This window comes from Chrysemys picta, chromosome 22 (assembly GCF_011386835.1).
Source record: "Chrysemys picta bellii isolate R12L10 chromosome 22, ASM1138683v2, whole genome shotgun sequence".
In the NCBI taxonomy this organism is placed as follows: Eukaryota; Metazoa; Chordata; order Testudines; family Emydidae; genus Chrysemys; species Chrysemys picta.
In genome coordinates this window covers 1,937,866-1,958,059 of record NC_088812.1, presented here as the reverse complement: position 1 = coordinate 1,958,059, position 20,194 = coordinate 1,937,866, and the positions used below count along the sequence as shown (strand labels likewise).

The following is a 20,194-nucleotide window of genomic DNA, read 5'->3' as shown; positions in this document are numbered from 1 at the left end:
GACCCGCACCCCCGACACCCCCCCCCAGGGTCTGTCCCACTCAGGGCTCCTCCCCCCGCCCCATCTTTGGTTCTAGTCCAGGGCCCCACACCCCCGTCCCCATTCCCCAGGTTCCAGCCCAGGAAACCACACCTCCATTCCCCCAGCGCCTCCAGCCCCATTGTCCTGGGGGGAGGAATCCAGGGGGGAGTTCTGGGCAGGGAGCGTGAGTAACACCCTCACCCAGAGCCCCCCACCCCAATTCTCGGGTGTCTAGCCCGGGGGGCGACTTTGGGCAGCCCTTGTCGCCAGGCCTGGACCCCCGGCACGGCTCGCGGGGTTCCTAGGGCCTCTCCCCACATTGCCCCCAAGGAGCTCGCCCCGGCCTCCGGTCCCTCGTTCCCATGTCAAGGTGCCCAATCGCCTTGGGTCGTGCTCTGTGCTGGGGCCATTCCCAGCAGGCAGTGCCCAGGTGGCACCGCTGGGCACCCGTCGTTTGCCAACACCCCAGTCCGGGGCTGCAAACTGGGTTCCCCTTTGCTGCCATTTCCCTTTGCACCGGACCGGGGTGAGACGGGGGAGGGATTGAGACCATGGGAAGCGTGCCCCAAACCGCCCCCCGCAGCGCCCTGTGCTGACCCCGCCCCGCGCCCTGCAGCGCCCTGTGCTGACCCCGCCCCGCGCCCTGCAGCGCCCCCTGCTGACCCCGCCCCCACCCCTTGCAGCACCCCCTGATGGACCCATCCCGCCCCCTGCAGCGCCCGTGCTGACCCTGCCCCGCCTCCTGATGGACCCACCCCGCCCCCTGCAGCGCCCGTGCTGACCCTGCCCCGCGCCCTGCAGCACCCCCTTCTGGCTCCACCCAGCGCCCTGCTGGCACCCACCGGCCCCCTGCAGCGCCCCCTGCTGGCTCCACCCTGCACCCTGCAGCGCCCCCTGCTGGCTGCCACCCAGCCCCCACCCGCTCCCTGCAGCGCCCCCTCCTGGCTCCACCCCGCGCCCTGCAGTGCCCCCCTGCTGGCTGCCACCCAGCCCCCACCCGCTCCCTGCAGCGCTCCCTCCTGGCTCCACCCAGCGCCCTGCAGCGCCCCCTGCTGGCCCCACCCTGCCCCCTGCTGGCCCCACCCCGCCCCCTGCAGCACCCCCTGCTGGCCCCCACCCGCTCCCTGCAGCGCCCCCTGCTGGCCCCACCCTGCCCCCTGCTGGCCCCACCCGCTCCCTGCAGCGCCCCCTCCTGGCTCCACCCAGCGCCCTGCAGCGCCCCCTGCTGGCCCCACCCTGCTTCCTGCAGCGCCCCCTGCTGGCCCCCACCCGTTCCCTGCAGCGCCCCCTGCTGGCCCCACCCCGCTTCCTGCAGCGCCCCCTGCTGGCCCCCACCTAGCCCCCTGCTGGCCCCATGCTGCTCCCTGCAGCCCCCCCGCTGGCCCCCCCCGCCCCTTGCAGCGCCCCCCCCCCCCGCTGACCCTATCCCGCTCCCTGCAGCGCCCCCTGCTGGCAGAGGCCGTGCTGCAGAGCCCTGCCCCTCTCCCGGGGCTCTAGGCGGGTGGCTGCCCATGAACACCCCCCCCCCCCCCCGGCTGAAAGCAGCAGTCTCAGGCCGGACCTTGGGGGGGGGGGAGGGAAGTGCAGTGTGAAGAACCCTGAGGCTGGCGCACCCACGGGGAAAAAGGAGCAGGTGCTCCACACCCACCAGCAGCCAAGCTCCCCCCCTCCTCACCTCCTTCTGCCCCCCCAGCGTCCCGCGTCCCCACTCCCTCCCAGCGCTGCCTGCCCCCTAACAGCTGTTTGGCGGGGCTTAGGACTTTCGGGGGGAGGGGGAGGAGAAGAGGCAGGAACAGGAGGACTGAGGGCGGGGCGAGGACAGGTGCAGGTGCAGGTGCGGGGGGGCGGGGACTTGGGGGGCGGGGTGAGGGCGGGGCAGGTGCAGGTGCAGGTACAGGTGCAGGTGTGGGTGCGAGGGGGGGTAGTCGAGCACCTCCCGGGCAGAGGTGAAGTCGGTGCCTATGAGACCAGGTCCCCTCCCGCAGAGCCGCCATGTTGGAGGGCGAGAAACTCAACTTGGATTCACTCATCGAGCGGCTACTGGAAGGTGCAAGGGGGGGCCCCGGGGGGTGGGGGGAGTCTAGCATGGGATGAGGGTGGGGGGGTAATAGGGGCCTATGTAAGAAAAAGCCCCAGATATCGAGACTGTCCCTATAAATCAGGGCATCTGGTCACCCTAATTGAGGGCGTGGGGCAGTGCTGGGGGGGGCTTGTCCGGTTGGATCCTGCCCCCGCCCCCCACCATGCACAGGCTGGGTTGTGGCAGGGCGGCCGCGGGGGACCGGAACGGGCCGGGCCCTCAGGGCAGTTCTGTGGTGACTTTGTGGGGGTCCTTTGTTTTCGCTTGGGTCGCCCGGCCTGCAGCGCGTGCCGGGGCGGGGGGTGGGGCTGGCCCTACGCGGAGGGGGGGACCGGGGCTCCGGTAGCGGCTCTGCCGCTTGCTGCCTCCCCCACGGCTTGTACAGTTCCCGGCAGTCCCGGGTGGGCCACGCGGTTCCTCGGCCCCCAAGGAGCTAGGGACTCTTCCGTTCCCGGGGCCGGGGCGGGGACTTGATCTCAGCTGGAGGGGGAGTTTGTGGAGGGACGGGAGACCTGGGGGGGAGTGAGGGGGTGGTCGTCCCAGTGCAAACTCTGCTCTCCCAGTGCTGTGGAGGGAGGGGGAGATTAGCTGTTACGTCCCTGCACACTTATAATACTGGGGTGTTGTGGGGTGACCCTAGCTATGTTTTCTGGGTGGCACCTGACCCCTGGGGCTGCACCCTGGACCGGAACAGTTGCTGAGCGGCAGATTATCTGAGCTCACATCTCCATGCGTCACACAGGCAAAGCAGAAGCATCAGTCCTGTGTGTCGTGTGGGGAAACTGAGGCACAGAGGAAGGGAGGAGCCCAAGATTACAGAATGGGGAAAGAACCCAGGTGCCCGGCCTCACGGGCCAGTATCAACTGCTGGGCCACCCCTGCGTCTGACCAGGAGCCGGGGGGTGGGCCCTCTAGTGGGCACCGGCTCTGATCCTGCCCCAGGGTGGGGGACTGGCTGGTTCAGAGGGGCCAGGGAATGGGGCGCGGGGCCTTTCCGCTGTAGGGGGGGGCGGGTCTCCGCTGCCTGGCTGAGTGTCTGACGATCCCATCTGGGCTCTGGCCGAGGGCCCGTGGTGGGTCTGGGTCCAGCCTCACTGCGCCTCTGGAGCCGGCCGCACAGAGCGGGTGAGGCCCTAGGCTGGGCCTCCCCCTCTGCTGGTCTCGAGTCACCTGTTACCCTGCCCGGGGGGGGCGGGGGGTCCACAGGCCTGCCCAGCAGAGCCTCAGGCCCCTGGGACCATCGCAGCTGGAGTGGGCCTTGCCCTGAGCTGCGGGGGGTCTATGAGCAGTCCGGGGGCTCTGACCGCGGCCCGGCAGAGACGCCCGCTGTGCTGTGTTGCAGTGCATGGCTCCCGGCCCGGCAAGAACGTGCAGATGGCGGAGCGTGAGATCCGGGACCTCTGCCACATGGCGCGGGAAATCTTCCTGAGCCAACCCATCCTGCTGGAGCTGGAGGCTCCGCTGAAGATCTGCGGTGAGTGAGCGAGGTCGGGGGTGGGACCCGTCCTCCCAGCGGCCATGGGGGGATTCCCTGCACCCCCTGTTCACTCTGGGGGGGTCGCTGTCTGGGGCTGGGCTGGGCTGGGTGGGGAGGCCAGGGGTGGATCCGTGGCCTGTGGGGACGGCGGGTTAGGCCTGGCTGTGGTAGCTGGTCCCTCATCTCCCGCCCGCCCCAGGTGACATCCATGGGCAGTACTACGACCTGCTGCGGCTCTTCGAGTGCGGAGGCTTCCCGCCTGAGAGCAACTACCTCTTCCTGGGCGACTACGTGGACCGGGGCAAGCAGTCGCTGGAGACCATCTGCCTCCTGCTGGCCTGCAAGCTCAAATACCCCGAGAACTTCTTCCTGCTGCGTGGGAACCACGAGAGCCCCAGCATCAACCGCCTCTACGGCTTCTACGACGAGTGTGAGAGTGCCCCCCCCGCCGCCCGTCCCCACGAATCCCCCCACTCTGCTCCCCTCACCCCACTCCCCTCACCCCGCTCCCCTCACCCCACTCCCCTCACCCCTACCACGAGTGCCCCAGCATCAACCGCCTCTACGGCTTCTACGACGAGTGTGAGAGTGCCCCCCGAGTCCCCCCACCCCGCTCCCCTCACCCCGCTCCCCTCACCCTGCTCCCCTCACCCCACTCCCCTCACCCCTACCACGAGTGCCCCAGCATCAACCGCCTCTACGGCTTCTACGACGAGTGTGAGAGTGCCCCCCCCGCCGCCCGTCCCCCCGAATCCCCTCACCCTGCTCCCCTCACCCTGCTCCCCTCACCCCTACCACGAGTGCCCCAGCATCAACCGCCTCTACGGCTTCTACGACGAGTGTGAGAGTGCCCCCTCCGCCCCCCCGAGTCCCCCCCCTGCTCCCCCCACCCTGCTCCCCTCACCCCGCTCCCCTCACCCCTACCACGAGTGCCCCAGCATCAACCGCCTCTACGGCTTCTACGACGAGTGTGAGAGTGCCCCCGCCGCCGCCCGTCCCCCCGAATCCCCTCACCCTGCTCCCCTCACCCTGCTCCCCTCACCCCACTCCCCTCACCCCTACCACGAGTGCCCCAGCATCAACCGCCTCTACGGCTTCTACGACGAGTGTGAGAGTGCCCCCCCCCGCCGCCCGTCCCCCCGAGTCCCCCCACCCTGCTCCCCCCACCCTGCTCCCCTCACCCCGCTCCCCTCACCCCTACCACGAGTGCCCCAGCATCAACCGCCTCTACGGCTTCTACGACGAGTGTGAGAGTGCCCCCCCCGCCGCCCGTCCCCCCGAGTCCCCCCACCCTGCTCCCCCCACCCTGCTCCCCTCACCCTGCTCCCCTCACCCCTACCACGAATGCCCCAGCATCAACCGCCTCTACGGCTTCTACGACGAGTGTGAGAGTGCCCCCCCCGCCGCCCGTCCCCACGAGTCCCCTCACCCTGCTCCCCTCACCCCACTCCCCTTACCCCACTCCCCTCACCCCTACCACGAGTGCCCCAGCATCAACCGCCTCTACGGCTTCTACGATGAGTGTGAGAGTGCCCCCCCCGCCGCCCGTCCCCCCGAGTCCCCTCACCCTGCTCCCCTCACCCTGCTCCCCCCACCCTGCTCCCCTCACCCCTACCACGAGTGCCCCAGCATCAACCGCCTCTACGGCTTCTACGACGAGTGTGAGAATGCCCCCCCCCGCCGCCCGTCCCCCCGAGTCCCCCCACCCTGCTCCCCTCACCCCACTCCCCTCACCCCTACCACGAGTGCACCAGCATCAACCGCCTCTACGGCTTCTACGACGAGTGTGAGAGTGCCCCCCCCGCCGCCCATCCCCCCGAATCCCCTCACCCTGCTCCCCCCACCCTGCTCCCCTCACCCCACTCCCCTCACCCCACTCCCCTCACCCCTACCACGAGTGCACCAGCATCAACCGCCTCTACGGCTTCTACGACGAGTGTGAGAGTGCCCCCGCCCCACCGCCCGTCCCCCCGAGTCCCCCCACCCTGCTCCCCTCACCCTGCTCCCCTCACCCTACCACGAGTGCGCCAGCATCAACCGCCTCTACGGCTTCTACGACGAGTGTGAGAGTGCCCCCGCCCCGCCGCCCGTCCCCCCGAGTCCCCCCACTCTGCTCCCCTCACCCTGCTCCCCTCACCCCACTCCCCTCACCCCTACCACAAGTGCACCAGCATCAACCGCCTCTACGGCTTCTACGACGAGTGTGAGAGTGCCCCCCCCGCCGCCCGTCCCCCCGAGTCCCCCCACCCTGCTCCCCTCACCCCACTCCCCTCACCCTGCTCCCCTCACCCTGCTCCCCCCACCCCTACCACGAGTGCACCAGCATCAACCGCCTCTACGGCTTCTACGACGAGTGTGAGAGTGCCCCCCCCCCGCCGCCCGTCCCCCCGAATCCCCTCACCCCACTCCCCTCACCCCTACCACGAGTGCCCCAGCATCAACCGCCTCTACGGCTTCTACGACGAGTGTGAGAGTGCCCCCCCCGCCGCCCGTCCCCCCGAATCCCCTCACCCCGCTCCCCTCACCCCTACCACGAGTGCGCCAGCATCAACCGCTTCTACGGCTTCTACGACGAGTGTGAGAGTGCCCCCCCCGCCGCCCATCCCCCCGAATCCCCTCACCCTGCTCCCCCCACCCTGCTCCCCTCACCCCTACCACGAGTGCACCAGCATCAACCGCCTCTACAGCTTCTACGACGAGTGTGAGAGTGCCCCCGCCCCACCGCCCGTCCCCCCGAGTCCCCCCACCCTGCTCCCCTCACCCCACTCCCCTCACCCTACCACGAGTGCGCCAGCATCAACCGCTTCTACGGCTTCTACGACGAGTGTGAGAGTGCCCCCCCCGCCCCCCCGAGTCCCCCCCCTGCTCCCCTCACCCTGCTCCCCTCACCCCGCTCCCCTCACCCCTACCACGAGTGCACCAGCATCAACCGCCTCTACAGCTTCTACGACGAGTGTGAGAGTGCCCCCGCCCCACCGCCCGTCCCCTCGAGTCCCCCCACCCTGCTCCCCTCCCCCCACTCCCCTCACTCCTACCACGAGTGCGCCAGCATTAACCGCCTCTACGGCTTCTACGCTGAGTGTGCCCACATTACTCTGCCCCCTGTACCCTCCATCTCCCCCCCACATCTACACTCTTGTACCCCCTCTGCCCTGACCACCGTATCCCCTACAACCCCAGCCATGAGTGCGCCAGCGTCCCTGGCAGAGGGCAGCCTCCGCCCCATAGCCCATGGTCCTGGGGTCAGGCTGGTGCTCCCTACGGAGGAAGTCAGCAGTGTGTCAGCAGTGTGCCCTTGTTGCCAAGAAGGCTAACGGCATTTTGGGCTGTATAAGTAGGAGCATTGCCAGCAGATCGAGGAACGTGATCATTCCCCTTTATTCGACATTGGTGAGGCCTCATCTGGAGTCCTGTGTCCAGTTTTGGGCCCCACACCACAAGAAGGAAGTGGAAAAATTGGAAAGAGTCCAGCGGAGGGCAACAAAAATGATTAGGGGGCTGGAGCACATGACTTATGAGGAGAGGCTGAGGGAACTGGGATTGTTTAGTCTCCAGAAGAGAAGAATGAGGGGGGATTTGATAGCTGCTTTCAACTACCTGAAGGGGGGTTCCAAAGAGGATGGATCTAGACTGTTCTCAGTGGTGGCAGATGACAGAACAAGGAGCAATGGTCTCAAGTTGCAGTGGGGGAGGTCTAGGTTGGATATTAGGAAACACTTTTTCACTAGGAGGGTGGTGAAGCACTGGAATGGGTTCCCTAGGGAGGTGGTGGAATCTCCTTCCTTAGAGGTTTTTAAGGACAAAGCCCTGGCTGGGATGATTTAGTTGGGGTTGGTCCTGCTTTGAGCAGGGGGTTGGACTAGATACCTGCTGAGGTCCCTTCCAACCCTGATAGTCTATGAGTCTAAGGCCCCGTGTGCCGTGGCTGCACAGTTCACTTGGTTCCCTGCATGGCCGGGTCTCTCCCAGCAGGCCAGGGCCCAGCCGGGGGGGGGGGGGGGGGGGGGGGGGCGCTCCCCTGTCTCCCTCAGTGGCTGGGCCCCCATCCCCCCCATTGTCCCCCACAGGCAAGCGGCGCTACAACATCAAGCTGTGGAAGACGTTCACCGACTGCTTCAACTGCCTGCCCGTCGCCGCTATTGTGGACGAGAAGATCTTCTGCTGCCATGGAGGTGTGGGAGGGGCCGCAGGGTGTGGGGGGGCAGTGCCCCGTGCCCCTGTCCCCGGCAGGGACGGCGCCACCATAGGGGGTGTTTCAGGAATTCCAGTCTGGGCTTTGTCCCGTTGAGGGCGCTGCTGGGGAAGGTGGAGGGTGCTAGGCCCTCTGGGGCTGGGGGCACTTGATCAGGGCGGGGTGTTGTCATGGGGCTGGGGCAGGGCTAATGGACGCTGGAAGGGCTGTGGGGGAAACATCTGGGTTTGGGGGGGCTGCAAGGCAGATATTAGGGGAGCAGGGAGTTGCTATATGAGCTGTGTATGGTGGGATAATTAAGATGTAAGCCCCTTCCTTTTCAGTTTAAACTGATCTTTACCAAAAAATCTCCAGGTTTTACAAAAGTGAGAGGCCGTTGTTCCTGATTTTCACTCTACTTTTGTATCATTCAAATATATATAAAAAACGTGTTTGATCAGGAAAATCCAAAGCATTGCATGAGCTCTAAGTATCACGATAATACATTCGTCTGTGTGTATGTGTGTTGGTCTAGAAGACACACACAAGAAACAGGCCGCACACACGTGCTGAAGTGCTGGGCATCTGAACGGACGGCTGAATCTCATGCGCGCCACGTACCCGGTTCAAGCCGTTAGCAGATAACGGTTCAGAGATCGGACGCGCTGAAATGGGAAGCAAATGAAATCTGTGTCAGAACGCGGTTCGGAACACAAGGACATATTCCGAAGTTTTCAGAAACCCGAAAAGGAGAAAAGGACGAAGCGGAGTGTTCGCGCCCCAGGTGGGGCGGCCCAGTTATTAACTGTCAATATTTATAGGCTGAGAGCTCCAAGTCTACACCAGGAAACTGTTCATTCAAATGAAAAGTTTTATTTGGGGATTAGAGATCAAACCACTTTGACGAATGGAATTCACGGCATCAATCTACTGAATACTTCCCCTCATCCTTCCGTCCACCAAAATAAACCCGATATTTACTCAGAAAAATTAAGGTTTTTGCACCGATTTTTTCCACCTGGTTTTGTTGTTGTGGTAATAAACACTGATAAATCCCTGGGGAAAATTAAATAAAATAAAAACTGAAAACGAAGGGCCCTATTAATATGCTATTGCAGTGGGTGGGGCTCCTATGAGGGGGCGGAGTCTAACAGACTAATTTCCCCCCTCCTCTCAGGGCTCTCGCCAGACCTGCAGTCGATGGAGCAGATCCGCCGGATCATGCGCCCCACAGACGTGCCGGATCAGGGCCTGCTGTGCGACCTCCTCTGGTCCGACCCCGACAAGGATGTCCAGGGCTGGGGCGAGAACGATCGCGGTGTCTCCTTCACCTTCGGCTCTGACGTGGTCGCCAAGTTCCTGCACAAACACGACCTGGACTTTATCTGTCGGGCACACCAGGTACCAGCCGGGGGGGGCTGTTGGGTGGGATTGCGGGGCATCAGAAGGGCTGGGAGAGCTGAGGGGCTGGGGGCAGGGCTCCCGGGGGGGGCAAGTGGGGCAATTTGCCCCAGACCCTGGGCCCCGCAGAGGCCCCCACGAGAATATAGTATTCTATAATATTGCAACTTTTTTTATGTAAGGGGCCCCCGAAATTGCTTTGCCCCAGGCCCCCTGAATCCTCTGGGCGGCCCTGGCTGGGGGTCGTCATGGACGAGCATCGGCAGAGTGGGTGGAGGGGGCAGGGGATCGTGGGGTGCTCTGCTGGCAGGGGTTCCCCTGGCTGGGGGTGGTTTGCATTGTTTGGATCAGTCTGTTCCTGGCCCCTGCGTCCCGTGCAGGTGACAGAGAGGGGTTAGTCTGTGGGGCCAGGCTGTGCCAGTTTGGGAGGCAGGCACTGGGGTGGGCAGGGCCCGACACTCCCTCCTGGCTCCCTGCCCCAGGTGGTGGAGGATGGTTACGAGTTCTTTGCCAAGCGCCAGCTGGTGACACTCTTCTCAGCCCCCAACTACTGCGGCGAGTTTGACAACGCGGGCGCCATGATGAGTGTGGACGAGACTCTCATGTGCTCCTTCCAGGTGAGCCCGGGGCAGGGCAGGGCAGGGGGCGTGCGGCGCCAGCATCGTGGGGCAGCTCCCTGTCGGGGTGGGGGGGGGCAGGAGCTGGGAGGGGTGTCAGACCTCGGCTGGGGTAACGGCGAGAGGGGGAGGAAACCTCCTGCAGAGTACAACCCCCCTTGTAACAGCCCAGGTGGGGAAGGGTCTGGGCCTTCGAGGAGCTGTGGGGACCCCAAGTCTGGGCTCTGAGGGGCTGAAGGGTGTGTGGGGTACATCCCCTGGGCTGTGGAGGCTGGCATGGGCCCTGGCTTGGGGGGCTGGGACCCCCTTCCCTGCATCCAACCTGCCTCTTCTCCTGCAGATCCTGAAACCGGCTGACAAGACCAAGGGCAAGTACGGGCAGTTCAGTGGCGTGAACCCCGGCGGGCGCCCTGTCACCCCCCCGCGCAACGCGGCCAAGGCCAAGAAGTAACCGGCTGCTCCCCCTGCCCTGCCCCATGGACTGGGCCCCCCCTCACTGCCCTGCCCCCGGCTCTCTCAGTGCCTGCCTGCCTGGGGCGGAGTTGAATTATTATTTTTAAACTCCTGGGGTTTGATGGCAAAAGTCCTGCTCCGAGGAGAGGGGGCCAGGCTGGGCTCTTGATTTGGGGGGAGTGCGTTTAATCTTTTTGGATCAAGTCTATTTTGCCAGCTGAGCCCCTCCCCCCCCAATGCTGAGACGATTTCTTCTTGAATAAATATTTACCAGAAACTCTTCCCCGGGGCGGGAGGGGGGGTTCTCTGAGGGGCTCTGCCGGGAATACCCCCTCCTGCCCCAGGCTGAGACTTTAATGCCCCTGGGGGTGGAGAATAGTGTCTCCCCTCAGCCCCTGCCTGCTCCAGCCAATGCCATGGCAGGGCCTAGCCCACGGCTGGTGCCTGACCCGCCCAGGGGCGGAGTGCTGAAGTGCAGCCACTTCTGGGGAGAGCGGTGCTGCCCCTCCACTGCGGCTGGGGGGCTGTTATGGTGGGGCCACGAGCTATGCTGGGATCTATCTTCTGGGTGCAATGGAGGCGAGCAGGGGACCACAGCCCCTGCAGGGCCCTTGATGGCTCCAGGGGCCCGTGCCCGGAAGGGGGTGTCGAGGGAGCTGAGCCCAGACTGGCAATGTGGGGGTCACTGTAGCAGAGGATCTCGGGGGCGAACTCAACTTCCTGGGAGGGGGTATCCCAGCCATTGCAATGGGGTGGGGGGCGGCCGCACTGCTGCAGGGAGTGGGGGGGAAGAAGGGGGAGCTGAGCTTCTCCTCCAGCCCCAGCAGCAGCTGTGCAGGCAGCAGCCTGGTTTATGACCCAGCACCGTCCAGCACTCCCTGGTGAACGCCATCGCCCCGCGCCTGGGGCTGGGGGGGTCGCCGTGAGCTGCGCCATCCCCGGCACCGACAGCCAGCTGCGACCTGACGGCGGCGTCACCACCGAGGCCGAGGAAAAGCTCGTCCTCGTCGCCGTCTCGGTCGCCTTTCGCGAAGCCCGAGCTCGGACGCTGGGAAGGACACCCCCCCCGGCCGACCGCCGGAGAGCGAAGGGCTCCGCGGTGCAGACGGACGCCCTGGGCGCCCGGGACCCCTGCAACGAGCGTGTGCTGCGGCCCTGCGGGATCGGTCGACGCTACGCACAGCTCGTGCAGCGCCTCCTGGTCTCAGACACCAGCCGATGGTCCAGGGACACTCCCCCAAACACCGACAATACCAGGAGGCGTGAGCCGGAGCGCCATTGTGCATCGACGACGAGAAAGAGACCGAGAGACTTTGTCCGTGGGACCATATGAACTGGAACCAGAAACTCCCTGAACGTTAAATCTCCCCAAATGAGGGTCAATCCATCCTCAGCATCGTATCCATTCATGCGCCACACCCGCACAGAGCCATCATATGACCAACATACCTGCCTATCTCCCCGTTAACCTTTGACCCCCACTCGGGGCTATTGCAGGTGATGTATTCCTTACGCCAGCCGATCTGAAACCGACCTTCGCACGCCTTGAGAAGCTGTGCGTCATTCCCTGATCACCAGAAATTTCTGCGCTGAAACGCTCTACTGGGCCCTTTTTTTTTTTTAAACATCGTCTTAATAAAAGCTTTCTTTACAGGGCCAGCATCTGCTCCGGCACAGGTGATGGGGTTGTAAAGTCCAGCTTCTCCGCGCAGGCTCCTGGGGGCTTTTTGCGGGGAGGGGGCTTGGAGCCGGGCTGCAGAGGTGACGTCTCAGGCCTCTCCCTCGCTGCCCTCACTCAGCACCGACCCAAAGCACACGGCGCGGAACGGAGAGAGACGTGGGGACTCCCCAGCTTCCCCTCCACCCACATGGGCCCATTCCCCCCAGGCTCCAAGACAGCCCCTGCCACACCCCCACCACACAGCTCCCCTCCACAGAACCGCCCCGACGCGTCACCACCACATACCTTTTTCTGCAAGGTGGGTGGTCCCTGGCACAGCCCCCTCCAGGTCGCTGCTCTCTGACTCCTGGGCAGTGCCCGGATGGGGGTGTCTCTGGGGAGAGGTGGGGCTGGAGGGCAGCTCTGGCCCCTCCTCACATGTGGTCTCCATGGCAATCAGTGCCATCACCCGTGAAGTCATTAGCTGGGGGAAAGGCCCTGTGGGGAGAAGGGAGTGGGGCTGGGGCCAGAGTCAAATCCTACCTCTGGAGCTGGGGTCTTTACCCCCCCCCCCGTGGCCAGCCCAGTATCCCAGCTCTCCCACCCTTAAGCTTCCCCACAGAAACTGCTGCCTGAGTCTGCAGACAGCCTGCAACAGCAGCCCCACGAGGGAGGTGGCAGCCAGCCAGTCCGATGGGGCTGTTCACTCTGAACTCTAATGACAACGGTGAGTGCCACTGTCGAACCCTCAGGGCCCTGCTTATCCATTGGCCACCCGGGTCTGCAAGGCTGTGGAGCGGACCAGGGGGTCTGACAGGGGGGGCAGGACCAGGTGCACTTCCAGCAGGAGGTCTGGCAGCGGGAAGCGGACCGGCCTGCAGGGCCTGCAGAGACAGATGGGGGCGGGAGGGCCAGGACTCTACAGGGACAGCCAGGGTGTGTACAGAGAGCGAGCTGCAGCAGGGGGCTGGGGAGTCCACATGGGACCCCCAACCAATCCAGGGGGCTGGGCCGAGCTGTGTCGCTGTGGGACGGGGCCCATGGAGGGTGGAGCTGGCTCCCCTGGCACCTCATCCAGGGTGTTGTGGAAGAGCCAGTTCTGCCCCCCCCGATCCTCCCACCCCCTCCGTGCCAACCTAGCGCCCCAGAGAGCCGCCTCTGCCCCCCCCCGATCCTCCCAACCCCTCCCCGCCGACCTAGTGCCCCAGAGAGACGGCTCTGCCCCCCCCGATCCTCCCACCCCCTCCGTGCAAACCTAGCACCCCAGAGAGCCGGCTCTGCCCCCCCGATCCTCCCACCCCCTCCGTGCAAACCTAGCGCCCCAGAGAGCCGGCTCTGCCCCCCCCGATCCTCCCACCCCCTCCGTGCCAACGGAGCGCCCCACAGAGCCGGCTCTGCCCCCCCCGATCCTCCCACCCCCTCCGTGCAAACCTAGCGCCCCAGAGAGCCGGCTCTGCCCCCCCCCCCCGATCCTCCCACCCCCTCCATGCAAACCTAGCGCCCCAGAGAGCCGGCTCTGCCCCCCTGATCCTCCCACCCTCTCCGTGCCAACGGAGCGCCCCAGAGAGCCGGCTCTGCCCCCCCCGATCCTCCCACCCTCTCCGCGCCAACGGAGCGCCCCAGAGAGCCGGCTGTGCCCCCCCCCATCCTCCCACCCCAAACTAGCACGCAAGGGAGCCAGCATGTGTTCCCAATCCCTCTGTGCCCCCCTCATCTATACCTGTGGGTCTCAACCAAGGGGCCACAGCACCCCGGGGGGAGCCCTGCAAACTGGTTTCCGGGGTCCACTGGGCCCGGAACCCCAAGTCCCTTTGCCCCGCGGGGCTGAAGCCGGAAGCCTGGAGCGCCCAGCCCTGAGCCCTGGTGCCCCGTGAGGCAGAAGCCCCCAGCCCCACGGGGCTAAAGCCCCGAACCCCGCCCCCACCCCGAGTCCCAGCCCTGAACCCCGAGTCCCAGCCCCACGGGGCTAAAGCCCCGCCCGCCCAGAAGCAGCCCCTGCTCTGGCAGCCAAAGCCTGGCGGCCTCCCCCGGGCCCTGGTGTTTTTATAGCCTGCAGGGGGGCTGCGAACTCCTCAGCTGTACCCCATGCCTGGCCCCCCATGCGGCAGAGCCCACCCACCGGGGCAGGGGCAGCGCCTGGGTGAAAACGGCCTGACAGGTTGTGGGGCCTGGGTAGCTCCAGGCCTGGGCCGCCTTTGCCCCCCGCATCAGGCCCATCGCCAGCAGGGACCCACACCTGCAGATCCGCCCCAGTACACCTCACCGGCCTGCCCCCATCCACTGCCCCATACCATGCACTGCAGGGCCCCTCTGCCCTCCTGGCTCCCAGGCCCCCTGCGGTGCCCCCTGCCTCCCTAATCGCCCTCCCCCAGCCCGCTAATGGGGCTCCCTGGACGCCCCAGCGGAGCCCACCTCCCACCCCACAAGGGGGGGTCCCCCGCAGCGGGACACTCACTCCCCTTGCAGTGCCCAGGGGTTCAGGGCAATCAGACCCTTCTCCACCGTCTTCTCCAGGGAGGGCAGCGAGCGGAAGACGCCCAGGAAGGACTGGGGGTGGGGAGGGGGCACAGACATCATCCCCTGCACCTCCCATCACACAGCTGGGGAAATGGCTCCCAGCTCCCCTGCTGTAACCACAAGATGCCAATTTCCCTCCCAGAGCCAGGGAGCGAACCCAGGAGTCCTGCAGATTCACACCAAGGTCCTTTCCCATGGATCAGGGTGGTCCCAAGCCCCGATCCCTTCTGCTCCCCCCGCGCCAGCTACACTCACTGCCCAGGGCACAGAAAGCCACAAGCTCCCGCCTGGACTGGGCACACGGGCTGCCAGGAGCCAGCACCGGCCAGGGCTGGAAACCCCCAGGCCACGCGTGCCCAGCTGGGGGCAGCACGTCCCGAAGCCACAGGGAGACCCTGGGGTGAGGGCAAAGGGCCAGGGGCCCGGAGCTGCTGCCATGCTATGGCCCATCCCCGCCACCCACGCGGGACCAGTTTCGGATGTGCCCCAGGCCCGGCACCTCCGTGGGATTTAGGTGCCAGCAATGGGGGATGGGCACCTGAGCCTAAGTGACTTAGGTGCCTACGTGCCACTGAAAGTCGCTGGGGCACAGGCTGGCCTTAGCAGGGAGTTCACAAATCACCTGAAGTGACTGAAAGGGGAGGGGGAGGTCATTGGGCTCAGCCTCATTGCTGGTGGGGGAAACTGAGTCACAGAATGGTCTAGCAATTGCTTCAAGATCACACTGCTCTAACCAGTAGATCCCACCCGCCTCCCCCCCCCCCCCGAGCTAGGGATAGAGCCCGTGAGTCCTGACTCTCAGCCCTCCCCTGCTCTAACCACTAGACCCTGCTACCCTGCCAGGGTCACTGGCTGGCTGCCCAGGGGGGAAAGCAGGGCTACCCTGTCTCCCACCGCTAGGGGGTGCCCTCATGCCATTCATGGACTGTCCTAGCCCTCCACCTGGATACTGGCTGCCCTCTCTGGGCCTAGCGTTAGCTGGAGCCTCTGGGTTTTACCAGCACTGAACGAACAGAGCAGTTCCCTAAAGTGCTGGCTATTAGCAGTGGGCTGGGCGCCAGGACTCCTGGGTTTGACCCCAGCTATGGCAGGGGATGCAGTGCCACCCGCTTGACTGCCTGTACATCAAGTCTTGCACTATTTCCTGGCTTTCCTAAAGCCCCAGCTCCTGGAGTCACGTTATTATGCGAGTGTGACCGAACCTCTCGCCCCCCAGTTGACCCCTACACACTATTGCAATAGTCTTCGCACACGACCTGCCTTGTGAGGGCTCGTTTGAAAACTAACAACCCCGCTGGTTGCTGCCCAGATGGTGAAATGGCCGTGGCCGTATTATAAGTGGAATTCAGCCGCTCCCTGTACGACACTATTAGCATCTGCTCAAAAACCCGGCAGCGGTGCCCCGGCCAACAGGCCTGGCCTAAACACGGGCAGGGTGGGGGGGTTAAATAGGGGCCTCAAGGCGGCCGGGAAGGCGCTGGCAGGAGACGGAGCAATTTGCATTTGAAGAGCCCGGAGCCGTCTTTCCGTTGCCTTTGTCACAGCTCGACTCAACTGTCTTTCGCGGGGACCCTGGGGAAGATGCCAGCGGCTCACAGGACTATAAAAGACAGGGGCCGAGAACCCCTTTCACCTATGGAGCCAAAGGCCCCAGGGTCTTTGGGCGTGAGCCGGGCCGAGGGGACGGGTGCCGGGGGGATGGGCGCCGGGCCGAGGGAACGGGCGTCGAGGGGACAGGCGCCGGGGGGTAACGGCCGCCATGAGCAAAGCCCGGGCCCCAGACTTGCTAGGTCAAGACGTTTCGCTGCGTGTGTCTGAGCCGGGAATTCACGCAAACTCCTGGCTCCGCTTGTTACTCCTCCAGGGGTTGGTTTCACTCTGCCCCAGCCCAGAGCGACGTGGGAACAGCCCAGCCTGGGAACAACGGTTAAAGGAATAAACTGCTGACTAGCAATGCCTTCAAGGGGCAATGAATGTGACCGGCCGGCTGAGTGTTCCCGGCCAGGGCTGGCCTGTCCCACACACACGGCTTGGGGCTGGGGCAAGTGGGGAGGCGCTGGCCCAGGTACCCAGGCTCCAGGACCCCACAACGTGTTGGCCTAGGGCTGCACAGTACCCAGAGCGCAGGCTGGTCGTGGCCAGTGGCATGGTCTGGGGAGGCACTCGGGGGTATGGGGCAGGAGGCGACAGGCTGGGTACACCCCAGACCGGCAGACTTGATTTTCACTCTCTTGGTTGTGGAGAAAAGAGCATCACACACACTCTCTCTCTCTCTCTCTCAAACAAGTCCGCATTTGTCAGCCAGGCTCAGGTTCAGGGGTGGGGGTCTGACATTCAGGGGTATCGCGGCTGCGAATAACCCTGCCCGTGCCCAACCCAAACTCCCAGAACATCTCTCCCGGATCTAGTCCTGACCCCCTGCTCTGAGCACTGCACCCCACTGCCCTCCCAGAGCTGGGATAGAACCCAGGAGTCCTGACTCTCAACCCGCCCCCCCCCGGCTGTGACCAGTAACCCCCACTTCCCTCCCAGAGCTGGGATGGAACCCAGGAGTCCTGACTCTCAACCCGCCCCCCCCCCCCCCCCCCGGCTGTGACCAGTAACCCCCACTTCCCTCCCAGAGCTGGGATAGAACCCAGGAGGCCTGACTCTCAACCCGCCCCCCCGGCTGTGACCAGTAACCCCCACTGCCCTCCCAGAGCTGGGATGGAACCCAGGAGTCCTGACTCCCAGGCTCCCCGGCTGTCTCTGCTGACAAAGCCCTAGGCCCTTTCAGAGGTACGAGCGAGCTGGGGGGCTGGCTCTGGTGTCCCTTCAGCTCTCGCTCTTCAAACATGGCTCACGGACAAGCCCCAGTGGGAGCGATGGCTGGTGAGCGTCCTTGTCCCCTGCCCTGTGGCGTAGGCTGCCTGGCAGGGAGCAATGCCCAGGATGGTCCAGTGCCCACTGACACAAAGTTCAAGCCTTATTTATATGCCTCCCTCTCTGGCAGCAGGGAGAGGCAAGCAGGCACCCGGCGCTGCCTGGCCTAGAGCAAAGCGTATTAAAATTGCAGGCTGACACCGTGCGTGGTGGGGGGTTTCCGGGTGCTGCTGGCAGGGAGACGCAGTAGGAAATGCTGTGATCTGTATCCCAGCCTAGCGTAGAGGGAGCAGCCTGCTTTGTCTCTCGCTGGTTTTGGATTTGTGGGGGTGGCGTTTGGGATTCTCAAACAGAAAGCTGTGTTAGGCTGCAGGCTGCCAGCAGGCGCGGTTATGTTTGCACCTCCATGCCGTGCACGCCCTTTGCAAACTAGCCTATAAAATCATTTGCAGAAGATATTTGCACAACAGCAGTGCAGAGTCTAATTGCCCCCCCCCCACCCCCAGCAGCAAACCTACATCAAACTGCAGCTCTCCCACGTGTTAACCCACCTCGCCCATGGAGACAGAAAGCGAAGCAGGTTCATTGCGCCCAGCCCACCTCAACCGAAACACTGTTGATTCAGCAGAGCTCCCATGAGCCTGCAAGTGACCTTGGGCAAGTCAATTCCCAATTCTCTGTGCCTCAGTTTCCCCCTCTACAAACTGGGGCTGGCCCTACCGGCCTACTGTGGCAAGCACGGTGGTAGGTGAACGCTCAGGCTCATGCCACAGCACCGCAGGGGAGAGGGGGAATAAGGACCCTTTGAGCTCCCCCCTTGAGCTCCTCACCCCCCCTCCCCAGGCAAATGGGAACGTCAGCTCAATAAAGAGGAAAGAAACCAGGGGCTGGTTTGGTGCATTTAAAGTTTTATTCAGTCACTGGGGTCTGGAAACAGCCAAACACCCGCGGGTAGGGAGAGGGGGAGGGGGATGGGGGGGGGGGTCCTAAGGCAGGATTTTAACACAGCTGAGGCCAGGCCAGGCCAGGCCACCTCCCTCCGAGCAGGTTCCTCCTTGCCCCGGCCCACAGAGCACGACCCAAACCCAGCCCCGAGGCGTTTGCCGGCCCTGAAAGCCCCCCGGGGCCACCACCCAGCGGGGACTCGGGCCCTGCTTGAGACATCTCCCCGCCGGCAGAAGAGTCCCACATGAGCCTTTCCGCAAACCCTGCTCCCGGGCCAAGCACCTCACCCTCAGCGGCTCTGCCTGGACCTCCGCCCCGTGCCCTGACTCTGCCCCGGCTCCCAGCGGCCCCTGGCAGGAGGGGGAGCAGGCCCTGCATGTGGGACTGGCAGCAGAAAGTGCCTGAAATGAAAGGAGGGGGGGGGAACAAACGGCCCTTCTGGCAGGTGCAGCCACACACAGCAGCTCGGTGAGCGCACTGCAGTCTGCTGCGCCCCCCCCCCCCAAGAACCTGCTAGTCTAGACCCAGCGCTGCAGCAGCAAGTGGCCTCTCGCCTCCACTGGAGTCAAGGGGATCTGGGGCAAGAGCCCTGGGATTTTCGCACCAGCTAAACGCCCAGGAGAGGGAAGCCCTTTGCCAGCTTTGCGTTTGCTCCCTGCCCCAGCTCAGTGTCTTACCCCCCCGAGGTCACCGGTTCAAACTCCACCGTGTAAAGGGGAAGCCAGGGCAGTGCCAACTGGGAGGGACGGCAAAACCTGGTCCAAGCTGCCTTAGAGAACAGCACTGGGGACGCCGGAGGCCTGTCTCCACCAGGGCACCCCATATTGCTAGGGTTATTGTTATCAGCAGTTCAGCTCCAGGGGAAGCTTGCGCCCCCCCCAAAACAAAACCACCACCACCACCACACCTTCCTCCTCAGGCTTGCAGGGCACAGACTGAACTGTGACGGGGAGGGCAGGACAGATGGGCCTGGGGGCTACTCCGTGGAGAAAGAAGCCAGTCTAGCAACAGCTCCCCCTACCCCTCCAATACCTCACAGCTAAGAAATCCTAACTCGTCCTTGGCCCTACAACTTCAGCCCCCCCCCTCCCCCCAGCCATCAGGAAAGGAGGAATTTACCAGAAGGGAGAGCCGCTGCTTGGGGGGGGGCGGGGAGGTAGAACTTCCTTCTTGCATTTTGATTGTTTATATGAGCATAAAAGGAACTTGCCAAAACATTTAGAAGCAGGGGTGTTGAACGAGGCAAGTGCCAGGTGACCAGTTTAGCACCATATGAAGAATGTGTGTAGAAACAGGCCACACATCTGGAAGGTAAGGGGGGGGGAGGGAGAGAGGAGAAAACACATAAGGCAGAAAATGAACAGAATCAAGGCAGGTGGGTTCAGCTCTTGGAACCAGAGGTAGGACAAGTCTCACCTGAGCAGTTTTCAGGCAGGGTTTTTCCCAAGCTTAGCACCCAAATCCCACTGGAGTTGGTGTTTAATTCCCTTAGGTTCCTTTGAAACATCCCAGCTTGTCCCTATTCAATTCCTCTCCCTTGCCTCGAGGGGGGGGGGGGGAGGAGGAGAAGAGAAAAGGGGAGGGAGACTTGGCTAGAGCTCAGAAACCCACACGTCCTTTGCGAGCACCAGGAGCAGGGCTGGGGCCTGTCGTGCTGAGACCAGAGCAAAAACACAATTAACAGAAAAATTCCAATTCACTAAGCCTGCTGCAGGCAAGCCAGGCACCCGTCTCCACGTTGAAAATCATCAGTGCAACGTTTAAGCTCCTTTCCCTTTGCGACAGGGCAGCGCTCCTGGCTTTCGGCAGAAGGAGACTGACTCCCACAGAGGGCAGCTGGTGATAGAGGAGACTGGGAGAAGAGTACGCTGATTTTTGGACGCACCTCTGCAAGGGAAAGGGAACGTTCTCCACAGTGCAGGCTCTGTCCTCTGGGCCTGACCCAGAGCCTAGGGGGAAGGCTTTGTCCATCACAATAAAAAATTATATA

General features: G+C 64.1%; 1 protein-coding gene and 1 long non-coding RNA gene across 2 annotated transcripts; one reads left to right on the top strand and one right to left on the bottom strand.

Annotated features, from left to right (window-relative positions):
• The first annotated feature begins 1,892 nt into the window (after nt 1–1,892).
• Nucleotides 1,893–10,955, top strand: LOC101942402 (serine/threonine-protein phosphatase PP1-alpha catalytic subunit-like). Its single transcript, XM_065575713.1, has 7 exons — nt 1,893–2,068; nt 3,444–3,575; nt 3,778–4,008; nt 7,646–7,750; nt 8,927–9,150; nt 9,633–9,767; nt 10,108–10,955. The coding sequence occupies exons 1-7, from the start codon at nt 2,014–2,016 to the stop codon at nt 10,216–10,218; spliced, it is 993 nt and encodes a 330-aa protein (XP_065431785.1). The 5' UTR covers nt 1,893–2,013; the 3' UTR covers nt 10,219–10,955.
• On the bottom strand, nt 7,650–12,311 carry LOC135977039 (uncharacterized). Its single transcript, XR_010594361.1, has 3 exons — nt 12,187–12,311; nt 8,941–9,108; nt 7,650–8,414 (listed from the first exon to the last, which is right to left on the bottom strand). It is a non-coding gene; the product is annotated as an uncharacterized LOC135977039 (long non-coding RNA).
• Nucleotides 12,312–20,194: the final 7,883 nt, after the last annotated feature.